General features: G+C 39.4%; 1 protein-coding gene across 6 annotated transcripts in view; it reads left to right on the top strand.

The window, feature by feature from the left end:
• mphosph8 (M-phase phosphoprotein 8) overlaps positions 1-18,067 on the top strand; it is a 29,319-nt gene extending 11,252 nt beyond the window's left edge. For 4 of the 6 annotated variants that reach the window (XM_032529004.1, XM_032529005.1, XM_032529007.1 and 1 more), the window contains exons 8-9: positions 2,067-4,239; positions 4,691-9,742. In XM_032529004.1, coding sequence (XP_032384895.1) covers positions 2,067-4,239; positions 4,691-5,979 — 3,462 coding nt within the window. In that variant the 3' untranslated portion in view covers positions 5,980-9,742. Of the gene's footprint in view, positions 1-2,066; positions 4,240-4,690; positions 9,743-10,774; positions 10,916-11,010; positions 11,098-11,403; positions 11,559-11,799; positions 11,952-12,098; positions 12,224-13,493; positions 13,578-15,427 lie in introns of those variants that run through there. The other 2 variants (XM_032529009.1, XM_032529008.1) reach the window with 2 other exon arrangements.
• The last annotated feature ends 1,439 nt before the right edge of the window (positions 18,068-19,506 follow it).

Below are 19,506 nucleotides of genomic sequence, written 5' to 3'. Positions count from 1 at the left end.
TAAGTGGGATAATGTTGAGCTTTGCGTCAAGGTCCTGCATTACCCTGTTGGAGGTTTAATTTGCGATAATGACCCGCTCGCTCTATATTGTCTTATTCTTTATTTTGTGGAAGGAGAAGCAACATTGTGAAGTATATTTGAGAAGCACTTTACATAAACAACGGTTGTCCAGCAATTGTTTTATTCCCATGTATAATGTCTCTCTTTTTTTTTTTTTTTTTTTTTTAGCTGTTTTGAGCACAAACTTTAAACATGGTTCATGGAATTCGGGTATTTGTTATAACACATAACAGATGCATGTAGACATTTTGTCTGTCTTATATACAATCATCTGCGATTTTAATGCATTTAATTTAGACTTATTGAACCTTTTATGTCGGGGAAACCCTGTATCATTAGTAATGGAAGATACTGAACCATAAACATGTCTGACTAAAGCTACATGATCTGGCATAGATCATTTCATTCCATGACATTGAAAGGATTTTTAATCATTGACCGATACAGCGCTGTTAGATGAAATTTATTCTTCCAAAAACTGCATCAAGGAATCTGTCTCAAGTTCTACATCCACAGACTTAACTGTTTCACATCTACTAATAATTCAACCCCTCAAGATGTTTTTCACAACTCCAAAGCACCTTTGCTTCTGAAACAAACCCAGGTAAGAGTGTGGCCTCAATTACTTTCATTTTTCTTAGAAATTAGTATATGATACATGTTAAGCAATGTTGTAATAGTGTAATTATTTTTGTTAATGTAGTGATTTAGTTTGATAGCAACTTTTGTTTGTATTTTATGAAGCAAGAACAATTGTGTGGTAATTGGCAGGTTTTTAAAGTTATACCTATAATGTATTGAAAGTTAAAGGGCCACGTTGCTAACTTTCAACCTGAACTGTATTGTTTTAGAATATGTAAAAAGCTAACAAAAATCTCCACTGACATGAAATGCGCTTTGCTCTAATAACTTGCTGCTGTTAAGAGCTAAAGTTAAGCTAGTTTATCATATTAACAATAACATGGTTTAAAATTGCTCTTCAATATATGAACTATAATCATTTGGACCTGATATTATTAATTCATCATTATATATTCATCATAATGTGTGCACATTAGAGACTGTGGTGTTATCTTCCCTTGCAGTGAACACACCAGTGGAAGAAGAACACATTAATAAATGGGACAAGATGAACCCTTTGAAGCAGGTACATACTGCATATGCTCTCAGAACATGTTTCATCATCATGATCATAGCACAACATGTGCAGGCGGCATGCACTAGTTAATAATATGTATTCAAGACTTTTTGTCTTATCAATTAATCATTTACAGAATACATGAGATCTAAATAATATTCCTTAGATATAATTATTTGAATGGTTGAACACCATGTTCCCATGTTTGGCATTTTTACCTTTTCACAAGTTTTATAGATTTTACTGGGAAAACACAGCTATGCTAAGCCAAAACATTTTGTCTATGACATCAAAAGTTTAAATAATAAATTGTTTTGATTGCAATCCATGAATGCAGGTGTAGTATTAGTGCATATTTTGTTTTTTTCCATGTAGCATTTCATCCTACACCCCATGACTACATATATTTGCTTAGACATTTACAATGTCAAAACGCTGCTTGATCCAATAAAGCCATTAACTGTTCTCGAATGGGTCACATGTGGTTTTTGTACTGGAAACATGAGAGGTGTCAGGGTTTTTTTTTTTTATACCAATGTTGGGCTAAAAAGTGATGTGTGGCCATCACATTGACTTCTGTTTGAATGAGCTTGGATCTTGGTGGGGCATTGCCAAGGTGCTAATCCGTTTAAAAAGCAATAAAAAAATGTGCAAAGGATTTTGAAAAAGGCGGTACGAAAAAAAAAGTCTTGAGACTTATCACCACCACTTAACCAAAATGCAAACCAAAATTTAGCTTTATTTTGTTTTCTTTCCCCTACATTTTTATTAGAATGGGTCTGTATTTTAAGTTAAACTCAATCAAATAATTCAGTCAGTAATGAGTCTGATTTGGCAATGAGTCTTACATATGCTTGTTCTTTTACAGGCTTGTACTATTGGTGAGACGGGGTCAATTGAAGGAGAGAGGCGCTTGATTGAAGAGAGAAGTTCGAGCAATGCTCTTAGGTTGACTTCTAACCTTGACAGTACAAGAAATGACGAGGGTACTCCAAGAGTAAAAGACAACATCCAACAAGATATGGATTGTCCAAAAGACGGTGAAAAAATGCCATGCGGCCTTTTCGGTATTAACACTGAGCAAGTGACACTGAGGAAAAATGAAAAAGACGATGATAAAACGGAACAAAAGGGTGTAGCTAACGCGCAAAGGTCCCTTGGGGAAGCTAATGACTTAAGTGATGAGGCAGAGCAAATGATGGCAGGTCAGTCAGATGGTACAGATCAAGTTCTGTCTGAGTCGGGCACAAAGGAGATTCCTGAGAGGCACTCACGGCGCGGCAAGAAAACTGTAGAGAACAAACAGCCAACACGATGCAGTTCAAGGACCTGTAAGAAAGTGTTTGAAATAATACCTAGCACAGTGGATGATGAGAGAAAAGAGACAGGAAAAAAGCACTTCTGTTTATATTGCAAAATGGCTTTTACCCAACTTGCAAAGCACTTGGAAAAGAAACATTCAGAGGAAATAGACGTTGCCCATGCAATACACTTTCCTAAAGGTTCCAAAGTTAGACAGTCTTTGCTTGACCAAATTCGCAATAAAGGAGATTATGAACATAATTGCCAAGTTCTCAAAAGTGGCGAAGGGGAAATTGTGACCAAGAAACAGGTTAAAAATCCCGGCATATCAGTTCGTGACTTCCTCCCTTGCCAGCACTGTTTTGCTTTTTATCGCAAAACTGATTTATGGAGACATGAGCGGTCGTGTAAGGCCAAAAAAGGAGATCAGAAACCGTCTGATGGGACGAAAAGAAGCAGAGTCCACAGTGCTGCGTCCCGGCTGCTTCCAATGTCAGAGTTCTTAACAGGAGGCTGTGAGGAAATTATTCACATCATGCATCAAGATGACATCTCAAGGCACATCAGAAATGACCCACTTATTTGTAAATTTGGCAATGCCTTGTCTGCTAAGTATGACCATGACAAGTCACAGTTTGCTTATATTGCCCAAAAGATGAGGGAACTGGGTAGATTCGTGGTGGCTGTAAATGAGCTTGACAAGAGCGTGAAGTACTTGCATGAAATATGTCTACCATCCAAATTTGAATTAGCCGTTGAAGGGGCCAAAAAAGCTAGTGGTTTTGACCCCTGTTCCAGTAAGTTTAAAACCGTTTCCCTTGTTACGAAGATCGGCTACTCTTTGAAACGAGCTGCGGAAATAGCTTTTGGGGAAAGTCGCATGACAGAGGACAGTGAAACTGAAAGTGAAGTGAAAAAGTTCATACAACTTCTTGATACAAAATGGAGTGAGTGTTTTTCTCGCAGATCTCTTGCATTATCTCTAAAGCAAGAAGTCAAGAAAGTGGAAGTAGACAAATCAACTGTGACAGAAGATTTGATAAAACTCCACAAGTTTATCTCAGGGGAAGAAGAGGAAGCTAGGAAGGATTTGAAAGAGAGTCCTAATTTGTCAACATGGAAAAAGCTCAGCGAGGCCACTCTGGCAGATGTGTGTCTGTTTAACAGAGGAAAGGTAGGAAATATCGGCAGAATGCTCTTGCAAACTTACACTTGCAAAAAGAGTAGGGGAACATTTGTGCCCACAGCAGATCAAATAAGGAAAAGCACAAAATTGGAGCTTGACCTTGGTAGCAGTTTCACCAGGTTAGAACTAGAGGGTCAGTACGGGAGGAACATGCTGGTTATGCTAACGGAAAGGATGGTTTTGTCAATTGACTTACTCATTGAAAGTCGAGAACAGGCTGGTGTGTCAAAAACAAACCCATACCTGTTTGCACGGACTGAAGGTCCATCCTTCATCAGAGGATTGGATTGTTTCCGAAGGTCTGCAATGGAATGTGGAGTTAAAAACCCAGAAGCACTCTTGTCCTCATCATTAAGAGAGCAAATTGCCAGCTGCTGGCAGCTAATGAGCCTCAGTGAAGGTGAAGTAGATCAAGTGGCCAAGCTGTTAGGAAAGAGCAGCGAGGAGTGTTATAGCCTCTCAAAAAATGCATCACAGCTGGAGGAAGTGAGCAAACAACTTCTCAAGATGGATCGAACACTGCCTTCAGATTCACCCAGCACTGCAAGTGATGGTGAGTACCTTTTTTTGCTCCTTTAGATCATTGTGCATGAATGTGTTCTTTGATTACAAAGTGCTTTCAATATGTAGCTAACGTTTGACAGAAATCTCCACTCTAAGATCACGTACTTGCTCTGGAACTTTGAACTCTATTACCCATCTTCATCGGGAGATTACGTTTTCCCAGTTGTCATGGACTAGTAGATGTTCAAACTTCAATTTTTCTAATTCCTTTTCAGGACTTGATAAAACAGTCTCCACTCAAGGTCTTAGTTGTTTGTTCTGGAGCTTTAGACAATATCAAACTTTCTTGGAAACAGCAGCTGATGAAACAAATCTTGCTTTTTCCAAGATCAGGAATGAACTGTCAAGCTCTGGAGTTAACAGTATTAAAATTTTAATTTGAGAGAATACGGCATTCTTATTTCTCTTATATAACCATGATACACTCTTTATCTTTTTAGGAACTGCGCAGAAGGTCGCTTTAAAGAGAAGACCATGGAATGAGAGGGAGCAGGCTGCAGTGAAGCATTACTTGAGTGAATTTTTCACAGGGTTGAAGGTTCCAGGCAAAAAGGAGTGCAATGCTTGCATAGCTGCTGAACCAGATCTTGGTGGAAGATCTTGGACAGATGTCAAAAACTATGTACACAACACTCTACAGACAATAAGAAGGAGAAATAACCAGCATAAGACTGAAGGAAATGTAAATGTGAGTCCATTGCATCCAAAAGATGGAGTGCAAACCACAGAGAAAGATATAGAAGACTCAAACATTGTCTGTAGTCTGACAACAGTGCATCCAGATCACCTGAGAGAAAGTTCACATTGTTGTATGACAATGGCTCCAACCAACTTCCCCCAAGAGATGACTTCAACATATGCATCCTTGTGTTCTACTGGTGCAAACATGATCCATGCAGGTCAACCGTTGATTTCTACTTTCACACCATTGAATGCTACGGATACACAAGTGGTTCCTACATTTACTCCACATAACACTACAAATGCACTAATGCCTCCTTCTTACACATCAGAGAACAGCATAATTATGCCATTGTCTCCTTCTTATACACAGAATGCCACAATTATGCCACCATCTTCTGTGTATATACCCCAGGACACAACAGGATCAACAATGATTCCTAATTTTGCCACCTTTACTTCTCCAAGCACCTCAATGATTCCTACATTCACGCCATTGACTACAAGTGCACCAATGGTCCCTGAATTCTCAACACTAAATGACAGAAGTAGGCCTATCATTTCTTCGTTCACACCTCTGAACCATTCAGGTGCACCAGCTTACCCCACAGGCTCTTCCCCATGTAGGGCCCCTACAACTGCACAGGTTGTCCCAACAATCCATAGACCTAGTGCTCTTGACAGAACACCTCTTGTACAGGAAACCGTGTCTGCTGCCGGAAAAGGAGTTACTCCAGCTGTCAAGCCTCAAAAGAGAAACAAGAGGTTGTGGAGTAAGGAGGAACAGGCTGCGGTGAGGCGTCAGTTTGGAGACTTGTGTAAACTGGTCAAAGTGCCAGGCAAAAAGGATTGTGATGCATGTTTAGCTGCTGAACCTGCTTTGAACACCAGAACATGGAGGGAAGTCAAATATTTTGTACATAACGCAATTCAGTCAATGAAAAGAAGAGGGCATGTTGTTGCCACCAAACAAAGTGGAGGTCAGGAACCAGAGACTCATAATAATCCAAACACAGATTGGGATGGTCCTGTTTATCTGTCCCTGTAAATATTTGTAACGGACTTCCAAAAAATAAGTATTAAAATAGGTGATCTGGGAGATTTTAGAGATGTGAGAGGGCTGTGCTTTTAACCTCACATTATATGGGGCTTAAGAATTCTGTGGCTGTGAATTGTTGTAAAATGTACTGTCAGTGAACCATGGTCTCAGTAGCCATGCGGATCTTGACAATTACAGACTGCCTTGCCATTCATTTTATCACACTTTTTGAAAAGGTCTTGAAGTATCCGGAATCAAGTCCACCGGACCAAGCTATTGGCGCACTGTTGCATGAATATACATGAAATGGGTAAAACAAAGGACATTTGTATTGTAGCTTTGGCTCAGAAAAGGCTATCAATGTTTGTATATGGTTCAATTGCATATACACATGTTTCACAGTCAAATACAGTATGTACATCTAAAGTACTCTAATTTAGATGTGATAATTTAGTATATGTGAACCTCATTTAGCTAGGATTTGCAACTTCCCACCAGTCATTGGCTGTGGCAAATAGCCACTGTGGCACCCTTTTACAGTTGTTGTTTTTTAAGCAATGGCTGGGTTGTTTGGGACTCCCCAGCCAATGTGTGACCAGGGGTCTCATTTATAAACGTGCCGTACGCACAAAACGGGACGGAAAATGTGCGTAAGACACTTCACAAGCAAAGGTTGTGATTTATCAAAAACAAACTTGACGGGAGAATTTGCTGTCCTCCGCGCAAACACTAACCCACGCGTACGCACATTTCGTAGACAATGGGAATTGGCGACGCAGACGGTGAGGTGGTGAACTGATGTCAGACTGCAGAAAGTAAACGTGGGAATAATGATTTCTCTTAATATTTTCAAGTATTGATGTCTCACACACGTTTTTTTTCTCTCCATATCATCCACAATTATTGTGAAGATAAATCCAGTAGTGTCATTTGTGCTTGTACTGAGTTATATTTGTTCCGTAAACACCTTGTAAAATCCAACTAAAATCTTAAATCAAAATTCTTAAGTAATCGCCTCTGTCTCATCGCCACGTTGTCCGTTACAGAGCGCAGGAGGATGAAATGGCCCAACTCCGTGGAATACATGATAGCATACCCTACCATTAGATAACAGCAGAACACACTGTAAATAACTAAATGACTGCCTTTTAATACTGTGCATATATAATCAAATGTCAAAGTCTGAAAATACAGCTGTTAATATGAGTTCTCGCGCAGCCGTTACACTTAATGTCCTCACTATCGGTCCGAACTTTAATACTGTTGGTGACAAAACCTGCATGAAGAAAAGTGGGTTTCCTATTAGACTTTCATCTTCAAATTGCATCTGGGTGGGGGATATAGTTGCTTTTGGCAAGATGTTAACAATCACAAATTGTTGCTAATAAAAGTACTGCTGGGGTCCATTAACACAGTGATTCCCAAAGTGGGGGTCGGGACCCACAGGGGGGTCGCGAGCCAGAGAGAGGGGGGTTGCAAGTTGATTTCCAGAAATAAAATACAAATTTAAAAACGATTAAAAATAGCATATTTTAGCCATGATTTTAACACAAGATAAACTGTTGTGTTATTTTGTGTTGTCAATATGCTCATTTTGGATACGCCTATAGTGCGTGCGCGGTTGTGCGCAATGTTTATATACGTTTATAGTGGGGGGGTCGCAAGTCACTTGCACCGTTACTTTGGGGGTCGTGGGCTGAAAGTTTTGGGAACCCCTGCATTGACATACTAATCTGCATTCACAAGGTGCTTTGCATTGCCTATTTATTGTTAAAAATGGGCGTGTACAGGGCGGAATAAGAGGCTGATTCAAGTACGCACACTTGTAAGTAATCTAAGATTCATAAAGGGAACGTTGCTTACAGATGTGCGTGCGCACGGTTTTATAAATCTGAATTGCTTTTGGAGTACGCCATTTTTGGCTTTTGGGAGTACGTACGCTTTTAGTAAGGATCCTACGCACAGTTTTATAAATGAGACCCCTGGACGTTTCCCATTAGCACTGAGCAAATGCAGCCTCAGTCACTGTACATTTCCAAAAGGATTTTTCCTTTTTATTTCTTAAAAACCTACTGAGACACCTATCTATCTTTCTGCCTCTACTGTTTTCAGTAGCATTTTTATGATATTAATGGTGATGATCATGATCAAAAACCTTCCAACAAATCTTTGCATCTAGTCCCGCCAACATGATACTGTAGATGTGCATAGACGTGCTTTACATGATTCCCAAATGCCTGGTCCAAGTGTACTGTATTCTTGCTTTAGCCAGCCGCCTATACTGTAGATGGTGCCTGATAGCCTGCAGCAGTGATGGCATTCCTCCCTTGCTGATGTTAGACAGTTAGGAGCTCCGTTTGTATACCTCCTTAATTATGAAAAATATTTTTTCTTTGAGAATTATGTTGATAAGTGTTCATTATCTTCATTTAAGTTTTTTTCCATGTGTGTCAACTAGCTGCCAAAAGATATGGTTGTATTTTTGTATCACTATACAGCAACTCTGTATATCCTGTAAGTACTTTATCATATTTGATATGCTTTAATTTGAGGTAAATACACTACATTGCAGAATGCTTTTTAAGATGTGGTTGTTTGTGACATTAATACCCAGTTGCCAAGGTCAGATTGCCTTCTTTTGATTATTTGCTTGATTGTATTTTTTTCCTATGGATGTGATCACATCTAACACACAGCATAGTAAGCAGTTTTTGTTTTTAAGAAGTAAAGCGTTATTACAAAAGTTAATACATTTAAATATTGAGAAATGGGTATAGAGTGGGGAAATCTTGTGTACCAGACCTTAAACAGTAAATAAAGTTTCATTCATTGTGGATGAGATGATCAAGATTTAACTTAATTCAGAATGTCCCTAGCATTGTCTCCTTTAACTGAAAACGCAGTTTAGAAATTGCAAAAGAAATGGCACACTTCATTTTAAGCAAACCCTGAAAATGAACTAAAGTTATGATTAAGAGTTCCAGATAGCACTGCTGTTTGTTAACGATTTTGTGTTGTCACCCTTTCATATCAAATCCATTAGTGTCAGACATCAGAAAACCCATTTTAAGGCCGCATTCAGAAAGCCTTTGTCAGCCGTCCGACTGTCCAGCAACAAACAGGTCTTTCCATTTACTTTTAATGGAGGTTGTTGGGTGTTGCCACAGGGGAGAAAAAACGCAGCGGACCTGTGACAAAAAGTTGAGACCGACTCAACTTTTGAAGAAACCCAACATCACGCTGCAGTAGCCAATCATGTAAGCGGAAATCAGATTGTCTGTGTGTGAAGAGCTGTGGTTTGAGGCAGTGTGAGAATCCCGTACAGTTAACAGGAACAATCACGGCCCTTATAGCTGCCAAAAGAAAGTTTTCAAACAATGAGAGTAAAAAAAAAAACTAAACTCAAGCACTGAAATGCCCGGGAATTAGGGTTAATAGTGTAATGGCTCAATGTTTCCTTCAACAACAAGCACTCGCTGTCTCGTTTGTCTGTTCTCTCTCTCCCTCTTGAAGGGGTTATATCTGTGTTCAGTTTACATTTTGTTTGGCAAATAAATCTCTTCAAGGTCTAGAGTTCACACACTATCTTCGCGGTTGGATGTTGCAAAGTAATGTTTCCTTTTCTCTGTGGATAACTTTCTTACATTGCTATTGTATAAGCAGACAGTGCGTGTTACTCTTTATCCTGTTGTAATTATGTTCTTATCAAGTATTGTAAGTAACTTATAACTTCAGCTTGTACAATAAAATGCTTATTGTATTCAAATGTGAAGATTTTGGTGTAATGAAAAATACTTTGTTTTACAGGGTTTAATGTTAACGTTTTTACCTCTTTTTTTTCTTTTCTTTTTTTTATCTGCTTCGTCAGACTTTGAGGTATATGAAGTGCCGAAGGACACTCTTTAGTAGATTTCAATATGCAATTGTAGTTTTGATTTTTAGGCCACATTCAACTAAAATATTAGCTACAGTAAAAAAAGCAGTAAGTACTCTAACATTTTTGACAAAAAAACTACAGCACTGTCCCCTCACAGTTGCCTGTAGACATAAATATGTGTCTGAATGGTTGATTGTCTATATAAGTGTCTGCCGTGATAGACTGATGTGTCCAGGGTGTTAGAGGCCTCTGGCCCAATGTCATATGAGATTGTCTCCTGCCCCCCCCCCCCCCCCCCAACACTGCAAAGGCTAGGCAAGTTTAGAAAAGGGGATTAATGGGAGAACAATATTTTATTTGGATATTTGATATCTATGTAAAACTGCATGAGGATCTTTCTGCTGAGGGACTTATGGAAAAATATTTAAATACAGACAGAATTTTAAGGATTTTCGGAGTCCATAAATCTTGTACAGAAGCTGATTGGCATAAACGCTAAGTCTTCCTCAGATACGATTGTAAACTATGAGGTCTTCAAACAGTGAAGTGAGTTATAACTTCACTGCATTGTGCATGTTGGCATGGTAATTTTAACATCTGCAAGTGCTGAACTAAAGTCATGCTTAATAGCTTAAGACAAAAATGTACATTTTGCATCTTTTAAAAAGTGTTAACATTGTTGATGTATACAAAATAATATGTCTTGCTTGCATGTTGTCTGCCACTGTTGAATTGTATGAGGAATGTCCTATCGCAATAATTCAAAAACCCTTGAGATTTGTTAGGTGTAAGATTTAGTGCTTCTCCGTTTTCAGCATACAATACAAACTGCAAATTAACAATCCAGAGTCGATCAGTTCAGAAGCTGCTCATTCTACTCCCTTCGTCTGTGACATTGTAGCTTTGTATCTGTCTGCCTGTCCGCAGGACGTCAGCGGTATGTCCCTGAGCATGCTGGCTGCAGCGGGGGGACAGGACGACATTCTCAGGTTGCTGATAAAGAAGGGAGTGAGGGTGAATGGACGACAGAAGAACGGCACCACAGCGCTGATGCATGCTGCTGAAAAGGTAACAGCCTCTCCCCCAAGATGAGGATTTGACTGTGATGTTGTCCACTGTATTTCATATCTTCTCACACCTTTTACTTTTATTTTCATCCTCAGAATTTCTTGACAACTGTTGCTATCCTGCTGGAGGCGGGCTCCTACGTCAACGCTCAGACGCTAAATGGGGAGACAGCACTGATGAGGGTAATGCTGCACTTCAAACACAAACCTCCGAAGCAGATGGTTAAATTAGCATTTAGGGAAATATGCTTATTTGCTTTCTTGCTGACAGTTAGATGAGAAGATCAGTGACACTCCCAGAGTAGTATAGAGAGTAGTATCAATCTTATCTAACTCTTTTCAAGAAAGCGAGTAGTATTTCCTAAAATGTTTAACAATTCTTTTACTCTAGTAACATTAAATAATCCTTCAGGCTTCTTATCCCGAGTGTGGTAGGATTGATACATGGGACACACGTGTTAGTAAACGTTTTCCTGTTCTTCACGTCAGGCATGCAAAAGAGGGAACGCTGACGTAGTGCGCCTCCTGCTGGAGTATGGAGCTGACTGCAACATTGTGTCCAAAAACAAGACCGCAGCCATGTACTTTGCCAAGCTCGGTAACAACCTGATGGTGTGCGACCTTATCAAGGACCACATCAGCATGTGAGTGCTAACCACAGCTCCCTCAACACTGACTACTACTGGGGAAGGGATGGAGTCTACAGATGGATTTGAGAGACAAATACTTTATTGATGCCACACAGCACGTTATTGCAAATACAGACCATTAACAATAGAAGCATTTGGTTAAACAGCAGTTTAAAATGGACTTTAAGTGTGTGTTTGTGTTCTATCCATCCTGTATTCTCATGCATCTTACCCATTTTTTTTTCCTGTCCCTCAGACTGTCCAGTGTGGCGGAGGACTGCATTCGGGCATACTTTGAGTCTCGTCTGGTGCTGCTGGAGCCCGTCTTCCCTCTTGCCTGCCACAGGCTTTGTGAGGGACCAGACTTCTCCCTGGAGTTTGGCTTCAAGTCACAGCCACAACCAGAGGGTAAACCAAAATCTTTCAATTTGGAGGTCATCCACTCTGTTACCAGCTGGTTGCATTTCAAAATACACAACCTAATCAGACTCTCTCCACCTATTTTAACCTTCCCTTCCTTTACCACAATACCTCTGTCCCTCCCTCCTATTCCAGGCTCGGGCATCCTTCTCTTCATTTTTCACGCCAACTTCCTGAATGAAATCACAGCCAGACTCTGCGGACCCTGCAGCGTTCACGCCGTAGTGCTCAACGACAAGTTCCAGCTGCCCATCTTCCTGGTTTGTTCCCAACAAAAACAGCCATTTGATTACACAGCACTTAGCTAAAAGCAATATATACCAAGTGGTTTATCGAAACCCCCCAAAAAAACTAGGCTGGTAACATAGATAGATAGATAGATAGATGTTTATTGATCCCAAGAAAAATGGGAAATTCCTGTGTTACAGCAGCAAAAACAGTCACAAAGCACAAATATAAATATAAATGAAATACTAGGAAAAATATACATACATACAATATACATGAAAAATAATACGAATAAAGTAAAATACAAATTGGTAAAGTAAAAGCAGCCAATCAAAAGTCGGAAACATTAAAAAAAAAAAAAAAAAAAAGTTCTTCAATCCATAAGATTTTCTTTACATCAAACCCCATATTGATACCACTCACAGTGGTTATTTTTTCTCCAATAGCTATTTACCTTCGTTAATTACATCTCTTTTTATGGTATCTTCCCTTTTTACTGAAGGAGTTTGTCTTCCCAACACAGGATTGAAATTATTTAAACCTGCACAAGGATTTCAAAGACAACCAGTGTTGTATTAAATATCGGTCTCGAGACCACATTTTGAAGATCTCGTCTCCGAATCGTCTGTATTTTTACTCATTCTTATCTCGTTCTCTGACGAAGAGGACTTGGAATTTTATTTCAAGACCCCAACTGCGGAGAAATCACTAACTTACCTGTGCCTTGTCTGTTTTTTTAATATCTTTACCGGGATTGGATTTAAAACTCCCCGCTTTATATGCAACAAATACCTTGATTCATTGTAATGTGTCACCCATCCCAGAACCCCTTTCACACGCACTCCGAGAAAGGAACACGTGAGAAAAGAGAGCAGGCTATGGCTGCCTGGGAGGGGATGTCAGCCAAATCTTTGGCAATAAAATGTGGCCGCCTGAACCATAAAGAGTTCACATGCAAAACCACGTCCACAACAAAACAATGCACGGCTGACGGAGACAGATATATAAGGCTTGTTAGTTCAAAAACAACAGAAAAAAGATAATATAATAAAAACTGTAACTATTATTTTTAAGAAAAGTGAAGACTTCAGCATTGAATAATTGTTTGATACGTTCTGTTTTGTTCCACATTTTACCGTAAGTGTGTCGTGCAGTGTGGTCTCAACACACTCTGGTCTTGCTCGTGATGTGGTCTTGTCTACAACACTGCAGGAAACTGTGTGTGCATGTACGTCAGAGTTACTATAAGTTTTTGCTTATTTTTCCTCATTTGTTTTTCATTTTTTTTCTTCAAACATTCAGGATAGTCACTTCATCTACTCCTTCAGCCCGGTTCCAGGCATCAACAGACTCTTCATACGTCTGGCAGAGGCCCCAACAGCCAAGGTGACACAAGTGCAGTAATATAACAGACCGTTTTAAACATGAAAGCCTCTGCTGCCAGTCAGGCCATCATGCAGACTAAAGGTGGTTTTCGGGATTGAGCATTATAGCGTTTAGCCCTTTTTAAAGAAAGAATGAATAATCCATTAGCCAACAGGTGTGTGGTAATAGTAATGTCAAGATATTAATGTACCCAGTGTCCTTTGACAACTGTCCAAATGAGATAGCTACGACAGAGTACCACTCTTGATCATAGAGAGGCCAGAAGACGTGCCTGTAGAGGAACTGACGACGGAGAAAGAAGCTGTATGTGTAGCCGATTTAGTAAAAACACTGTGTGTACTGTGATGTATTTAAGTGGGTTTGATGTTTTTTTTTCAGTTTTCTCTTTGAAATGTAACATCAATGTGACATCAATCCAAGCTACAAGCAACATCTTCATAAAGGCCCTGTTAAGACTGACAATAGCGCTTTGTCAATAAAAAACAGCCTCCTCTTTCACTTCAATAAGACTGCTGCATTTTGCAAAACACTATGCAATTCAAGAATACAGCGCATTGGCCAGAAAAGTGCGTTCATTTCCTGGTAGATTTGTTCCATTCACTTTGTAACATATACTTTTTACTGTTGTTATCTTGCCATTGTGGAGAGAGGATTTATTTTTTCTGCTGTGGTAACTTTACGGAATTGTATAATCCTGTTTCACAGTATTATGAACGGTGGATTACTCAAAGAAGACTTTCTGGATTTAATTTCATCTTCTTTAACTGTACCTGTAGCAGAACGCCAACACAGCACCCTGCAAACTTTCAACCCTGCAGGTTTTTAGAGTCTCAAACTAGTTTCATCAGTGTTTGGCTGGAGCATCACTTTGAACGTTACATAGCTACCACAAACATGTGTATGCCCTCTGAGTTCATGCTGCGTCTCAGACATTGTTCAGGTGTCAGTTTTACAGCAACCTTCCAGTGATAAGAGATGTCCTGAAAGAGAAACTGCTGAGGAAACGTCATTGTTCCAGTCTGGAATGAACTGTACTCAAAGCCTATGTGGGCTTAAACCGTTCAGTGATGATGGCATGATGTTAAAGCATGTAGCTGGTTTAATTTCGTTTCTTTCTTTCAAAAAATCCCATAAAAAGACCAAAAACAGCATTGTGTTAGTCCGTCACTCGCTGTTTTCCAACATCTCTATTCTGTCTTTGGCACCTAGAAGACATCCATCTTTAAAAAGAGGAAAAAAAGTTTTTTTAGAATTTAGCTTGATGCTGTGTTTTTTAGCTGATGATGAGGATGATGATGATGATGATGATGATGATGATGATGAGGACTTGTACACAATGAGTATTTCCAGCAGCAGAACGGTGTACAGCATGTGCATGTGGGATTGACTCAAAATAAACAGTGTGTGATGGTAATAATTTAAAGGAACATGTCACCCAGTCCTAAGACCTCATCACGTATGTGTCACCATAATGTTTTTTTCATAGGTTTTGGACAACAATGGAGTTCTGTGGCACAGAGGAATGGGATACACCAGGCTTTACATACCCACACAATACTTGTTTGCGGGATCATTTTAATCTTGGTTTTGGTCTTTTCATGGGATTTGTTTACAATGAAGAATATAACCAGCTTCACTATTTAGCTCTCCAGTTGATTCCCAGTAGAAAATGTAACACAAGACAAAAACATTTTTTGGGTCCTGCCAATGTAAAATCTTCAAAAACAGATTTCCCATTTTGTTGCCTCAGTCGGTAAAAGAGGCTAATAAGGTCTACTATTATTGTAATGAAGCAGTTGTGAATCCTTTGACAGTGTGCTAATTGGTTCTTTTTGTTCATTTGTCCTCAGGTCAAGCTCCTAATCTGCGCATACAGAGTCCAGCTGCAATGATCACGTCAAAGGTCATGCCAAGCCTGGCCAACACGGCAAAACACACAAAAAACAAACCCCCACACACATACACATACCGATCAGCAGATGAAACGATCTGCCGAACTCATTGTCTTCTAAGAGAGGAAGAGCTTGATGGGTCCTCGTCACCGGGAAGTGAAATTAAAAGCTGGCTTCCTCTGACGTCAGTGCAAATTCTCAAATGGATGACATCCGAGTCCTGTCCACACTACTGCTCTGCTTCGACGTACATGTGGAGCGCAAATCGAAGGATCTGGACCTCGTTGATTAAACCTCGAGCAGCCCGTTACCACATTCGCCGGTTAAACCATCACTACGCAGCTTCCAGGTGTAAGGAGTCAGTCAGAAAACTCCCTCCTCTTTCTCTGGAGTAACTTCCAAAACTGAAACCCTCCTGGGTTGTGCCTTTCTCCAAGTTCCACCTTCTGTCAGCGTGGACATGATAGACGCGTGTGTGTCGTCTGTAGACCTAGCTAGGTTGTACGTGTGTGTAGTTTGACAAGGTTTTTGGGTGCATTCAAAGAACACAGAGTGGATTTTCCATCACTTTTATTTCTATGTTTAGCATTTTTCTTGGACCAAGCTAATGCTCTTGTTCTTTTATCACCTATTTCAGTGTATTAACCTGTGCACCAGAGAATTTTATTCTTGTCATGGTGTCAGTCAAAACCTGTGAACTCTATGATGTGTTTTGGATGTTAAATCTGGCTCGGCTCCTGAGGTTTAAATTATTTGTCATATTTGCTTGCCAACCTAGATTGTAACATCTTTCTGTTTCACAAAATCGGCAACCAGTTTGCTGACATACAGACATACACACCCCCCTCTGCTGGCCCAGTGTCTTGTTTACAACCTGTCTTCACGAGTTAATACACCAGAATGAGGGTGATGTTGCTCATTTTAATGAATTGCTTGCACTGAGTTGCTGTTTATATTTTCTGGACTGCACATATTCGGTTTTAAAGTCATCTGATGACTGATATTGTTTTTGTTTCTTTTTTGGAGTGGGTTAAGTTATTTAGTGTATACAGTAAAAAGCGCTGATGTTTTAAGGGCTAAAACCTTAGATCAACCGCCTTGCTAAAAAAAAAAGGTTAGGGGTTTTTAAATTGAAAAGCTTGTTATTGATGGCTGCCGAATTCAGACTTTTTTTTTGCACAGATACTACCGAGCCTGTCGATCCCGGCTGCCAATCAAAACTGAATCAACGCTTCTCCTCACTCTCTGACAATCTTTTGCCTTGATTTTAACTCGACTCAACTCAGGACAGCAACAGGTCTTCAAACAATTCTGTCGAAATGTTTCTCCATCGTCTGTCCGCAGTGTTGAATGAACTGCCGTTTCTGTCGAACTCTAAATGGATGAGGCCTCTTCATGCTGCCTCAATATCCACAGTTTTCATGGACTGTTTTTTTGTTGTCAAAATTAAAAGTGAAGGAGAAATAAAGTTTTTTTTTAAAGAAGTTATTTTTTAGAAAAGGAGAGAAGAAGGGGAAGACCTGAAGCAAAGGGCCATTGGCTGGACTTGATCCTGGACCACTAGGGTAAGGACTCATGATGCCATGATGGTACATGCTCATCCCAGTAAGCTACTAAACCACCCCCAGTTTTCCTTTTTTCTCCGTTAAGATTATGACCAACAGCTCAACAGGACACATCTAAATCTGTTTTGTGATTGGGGAGAACATACAAAATGTTTGATGAACGAGCTTAATGAGGTCGTAGCCTTGCATGAAAAGGCAATGCAGATAAAGAAAAGGTGTTTGTTTGTTTACATTACAGTGCAAAAGCCTATTCAGATTATCGTAGAATAATCAACAGCATGTTCACCCCGCTGGCTTAAGTTCAACTCTCTCAACCCTCCCTTTAAGAAAGCTTTGTCTTTCTTTACTGCCTCCTGTTTTTACGTCACTTTCTGAGCATATTCTTTTCTGCCATTTTTCTGTGGAGCTGCTTGTGTCTTAACTATTGATGTTTGAGCTCAATTTAGTTTTAACAGCTTTATGGATGCCCTAAAAATCTAACCAAACCATACCTTCCATCATACTGACACTCCGTAACGTGGCATGCATGCATGTTAAGTGGCACGGGAACTTCAGTCATGCAGCCAGGGCGACATCAGAAGGGACTTGTTTTTTAGAAATGTTTTTATTCATTACCATTGCAAATACAATTTTCATCTTTAATCCTATATGTCTCGTCACAGACCGAGGGATCAGAAAGTGGGAAAGGTGATTTATTTTGGTGTAAGTTTTTGGAGACCAGCAGGATCTAGGTAGCGCTGTAGTTAAGTGACCACTGGGGTTGTGATCTGAATCAGTCAGTGTGATTGGAAACTATGGGAATATTAGGGATGGCAGTGTTAGAGTTTAAACAACAAAGATGTGAAACTGCTCTTGCATTTGTGAGGACTGTGGATTGAAAACACAAAGATGACTCCAGTGCATGTTTTAGCCCTTTTTTTTTTTACATATTTTACAATTACAACTAATTATTTTGCAAATCACTCTGATGTGTTTCATAGATTTTTATGTATTTTTCCTACTTTCCAGGCAGCAATTCTTTTTCCAGGTTTTGCCAAATGGGACAAAAATCAACCACAGACTCTTGGAACTTGTGTGAGATGTACACACCATCACAGTGAGCATTACATCCGCCATTCAGTTTTTTTATTGTCATAGCAGACTTTTCAAATCAATCTGGACTTTAAACTGTTTAGGCTGCCTCCATAACAATGCCTAAACAAAAGCAACTATTATACCACAACAATAAGAACTTTAAGCTCCATTATTGAACGTAATGTTCTGGTAATTGATTTTACCAATGCGTGGAAATGAATAGAAATAGGAAGGAATTAGGAAACACGGGACGTAATGGTACATTGTCCATCGTGCTAATGGACGACAGTATGCACATGAGGTTTGCCTTGATGTCAAGAGTGGCGTTAGAGCTGTATCTCAGATGTGGGAAGATGTAAATTTCGGGAAACATCATTAGAAAAATTGATAAAGAAATCTGGAACTTCTAAGCATTCGTTCAAAAGTCGTCAGTAGTAAGGAACAACATGTAGGGTTTGTAGTTGAGACAAAGCTTGTAAAACAGTGGTATGGTCCTTGTGAACAAGCTGGTTTATGACGTATGAAGAAGAAGAGACCATATCCCCTCCCCGCCCCCCCCCTAAAGATTTTTCTATCTCGCCTCCAGAATACTCACCTTTTACTTATACAAATATTTGGCTCTGAATGTCCCTGCAGGTAGACGTGTACCTATGGTATGTGTCTCAATGTTATTTGTATAAACTGCTGCTGCCAGCCACTGCATTACCCTGAGGCTGGGACTTTGTCCTCAATAAAAATGTGTACATGTATATATTTCCACGCTGGTTTCTCTGCCTGTATTCTTTTTTCATGTGGGAAATCTTTTAATCCATGTGCTCAAAACATGTAGAAAAAGAAGTGTGCCTCTAACAGAGGACAGTGTTCATCATCACAGATGGATGTCACAACATACCATAACAGGTGCATCACTTTAAACATGGTAAAAGAAAATAAAAGATATAAAACAAGCACTGCAATAGTAAGGAAACATAGATAAAATAAAAAAAAAGATTTGCAATGAAAAGGATGAAATGGTTCGATTATATCTGCTTTTAAAATGAGTTGAACCGCTTTGTGCAGGAATGTACAAAAGTTGAAAAATCATGGAATTTAGGTGTAGTCCCAACTTTACAGAAAGACAGAAAATGTGTCTTTTCATTCTTATTTAATTCTTACTTTTTACTATTTTTGTTTTCTTGACCATGAACTTATCTCTTGATCACAAGTAAACCTTCTGTGATCCTGGTAAAAGCTGTCACAACAACTTTTACAGCCAAGTCCTAATTATTTCACAATAACAATAAAAACAGCTTGGCACATCAGATATAAAAAAAAGAAATCCAACATAAATGAGAACATGCATCGTTATCCCTGCCCGTCATTATTTTATTATCCTCTTTACCTATCCGGACGATTTTT

Source organism: Etheostoma spectabile, chromosome 11, assembly GCF_008692095.1.
Source record: "Etheostoma spectabile isolate EspeVRDwgs_2016 chromosome 11, UIUC_Espe_1.0, whole genome shotgun sequence".
NCBI classification, from domain to species: Eukaryota; Metazoa; Chordata; class Actinopteri; order Perciformes; family Percidae; genus Etheostoma; species Etheostoma spectabile.
Note: the sequence above shows the minus strand (reverse complement) of the source record. Positions and strands in the feature narration are given on the sequence as shown.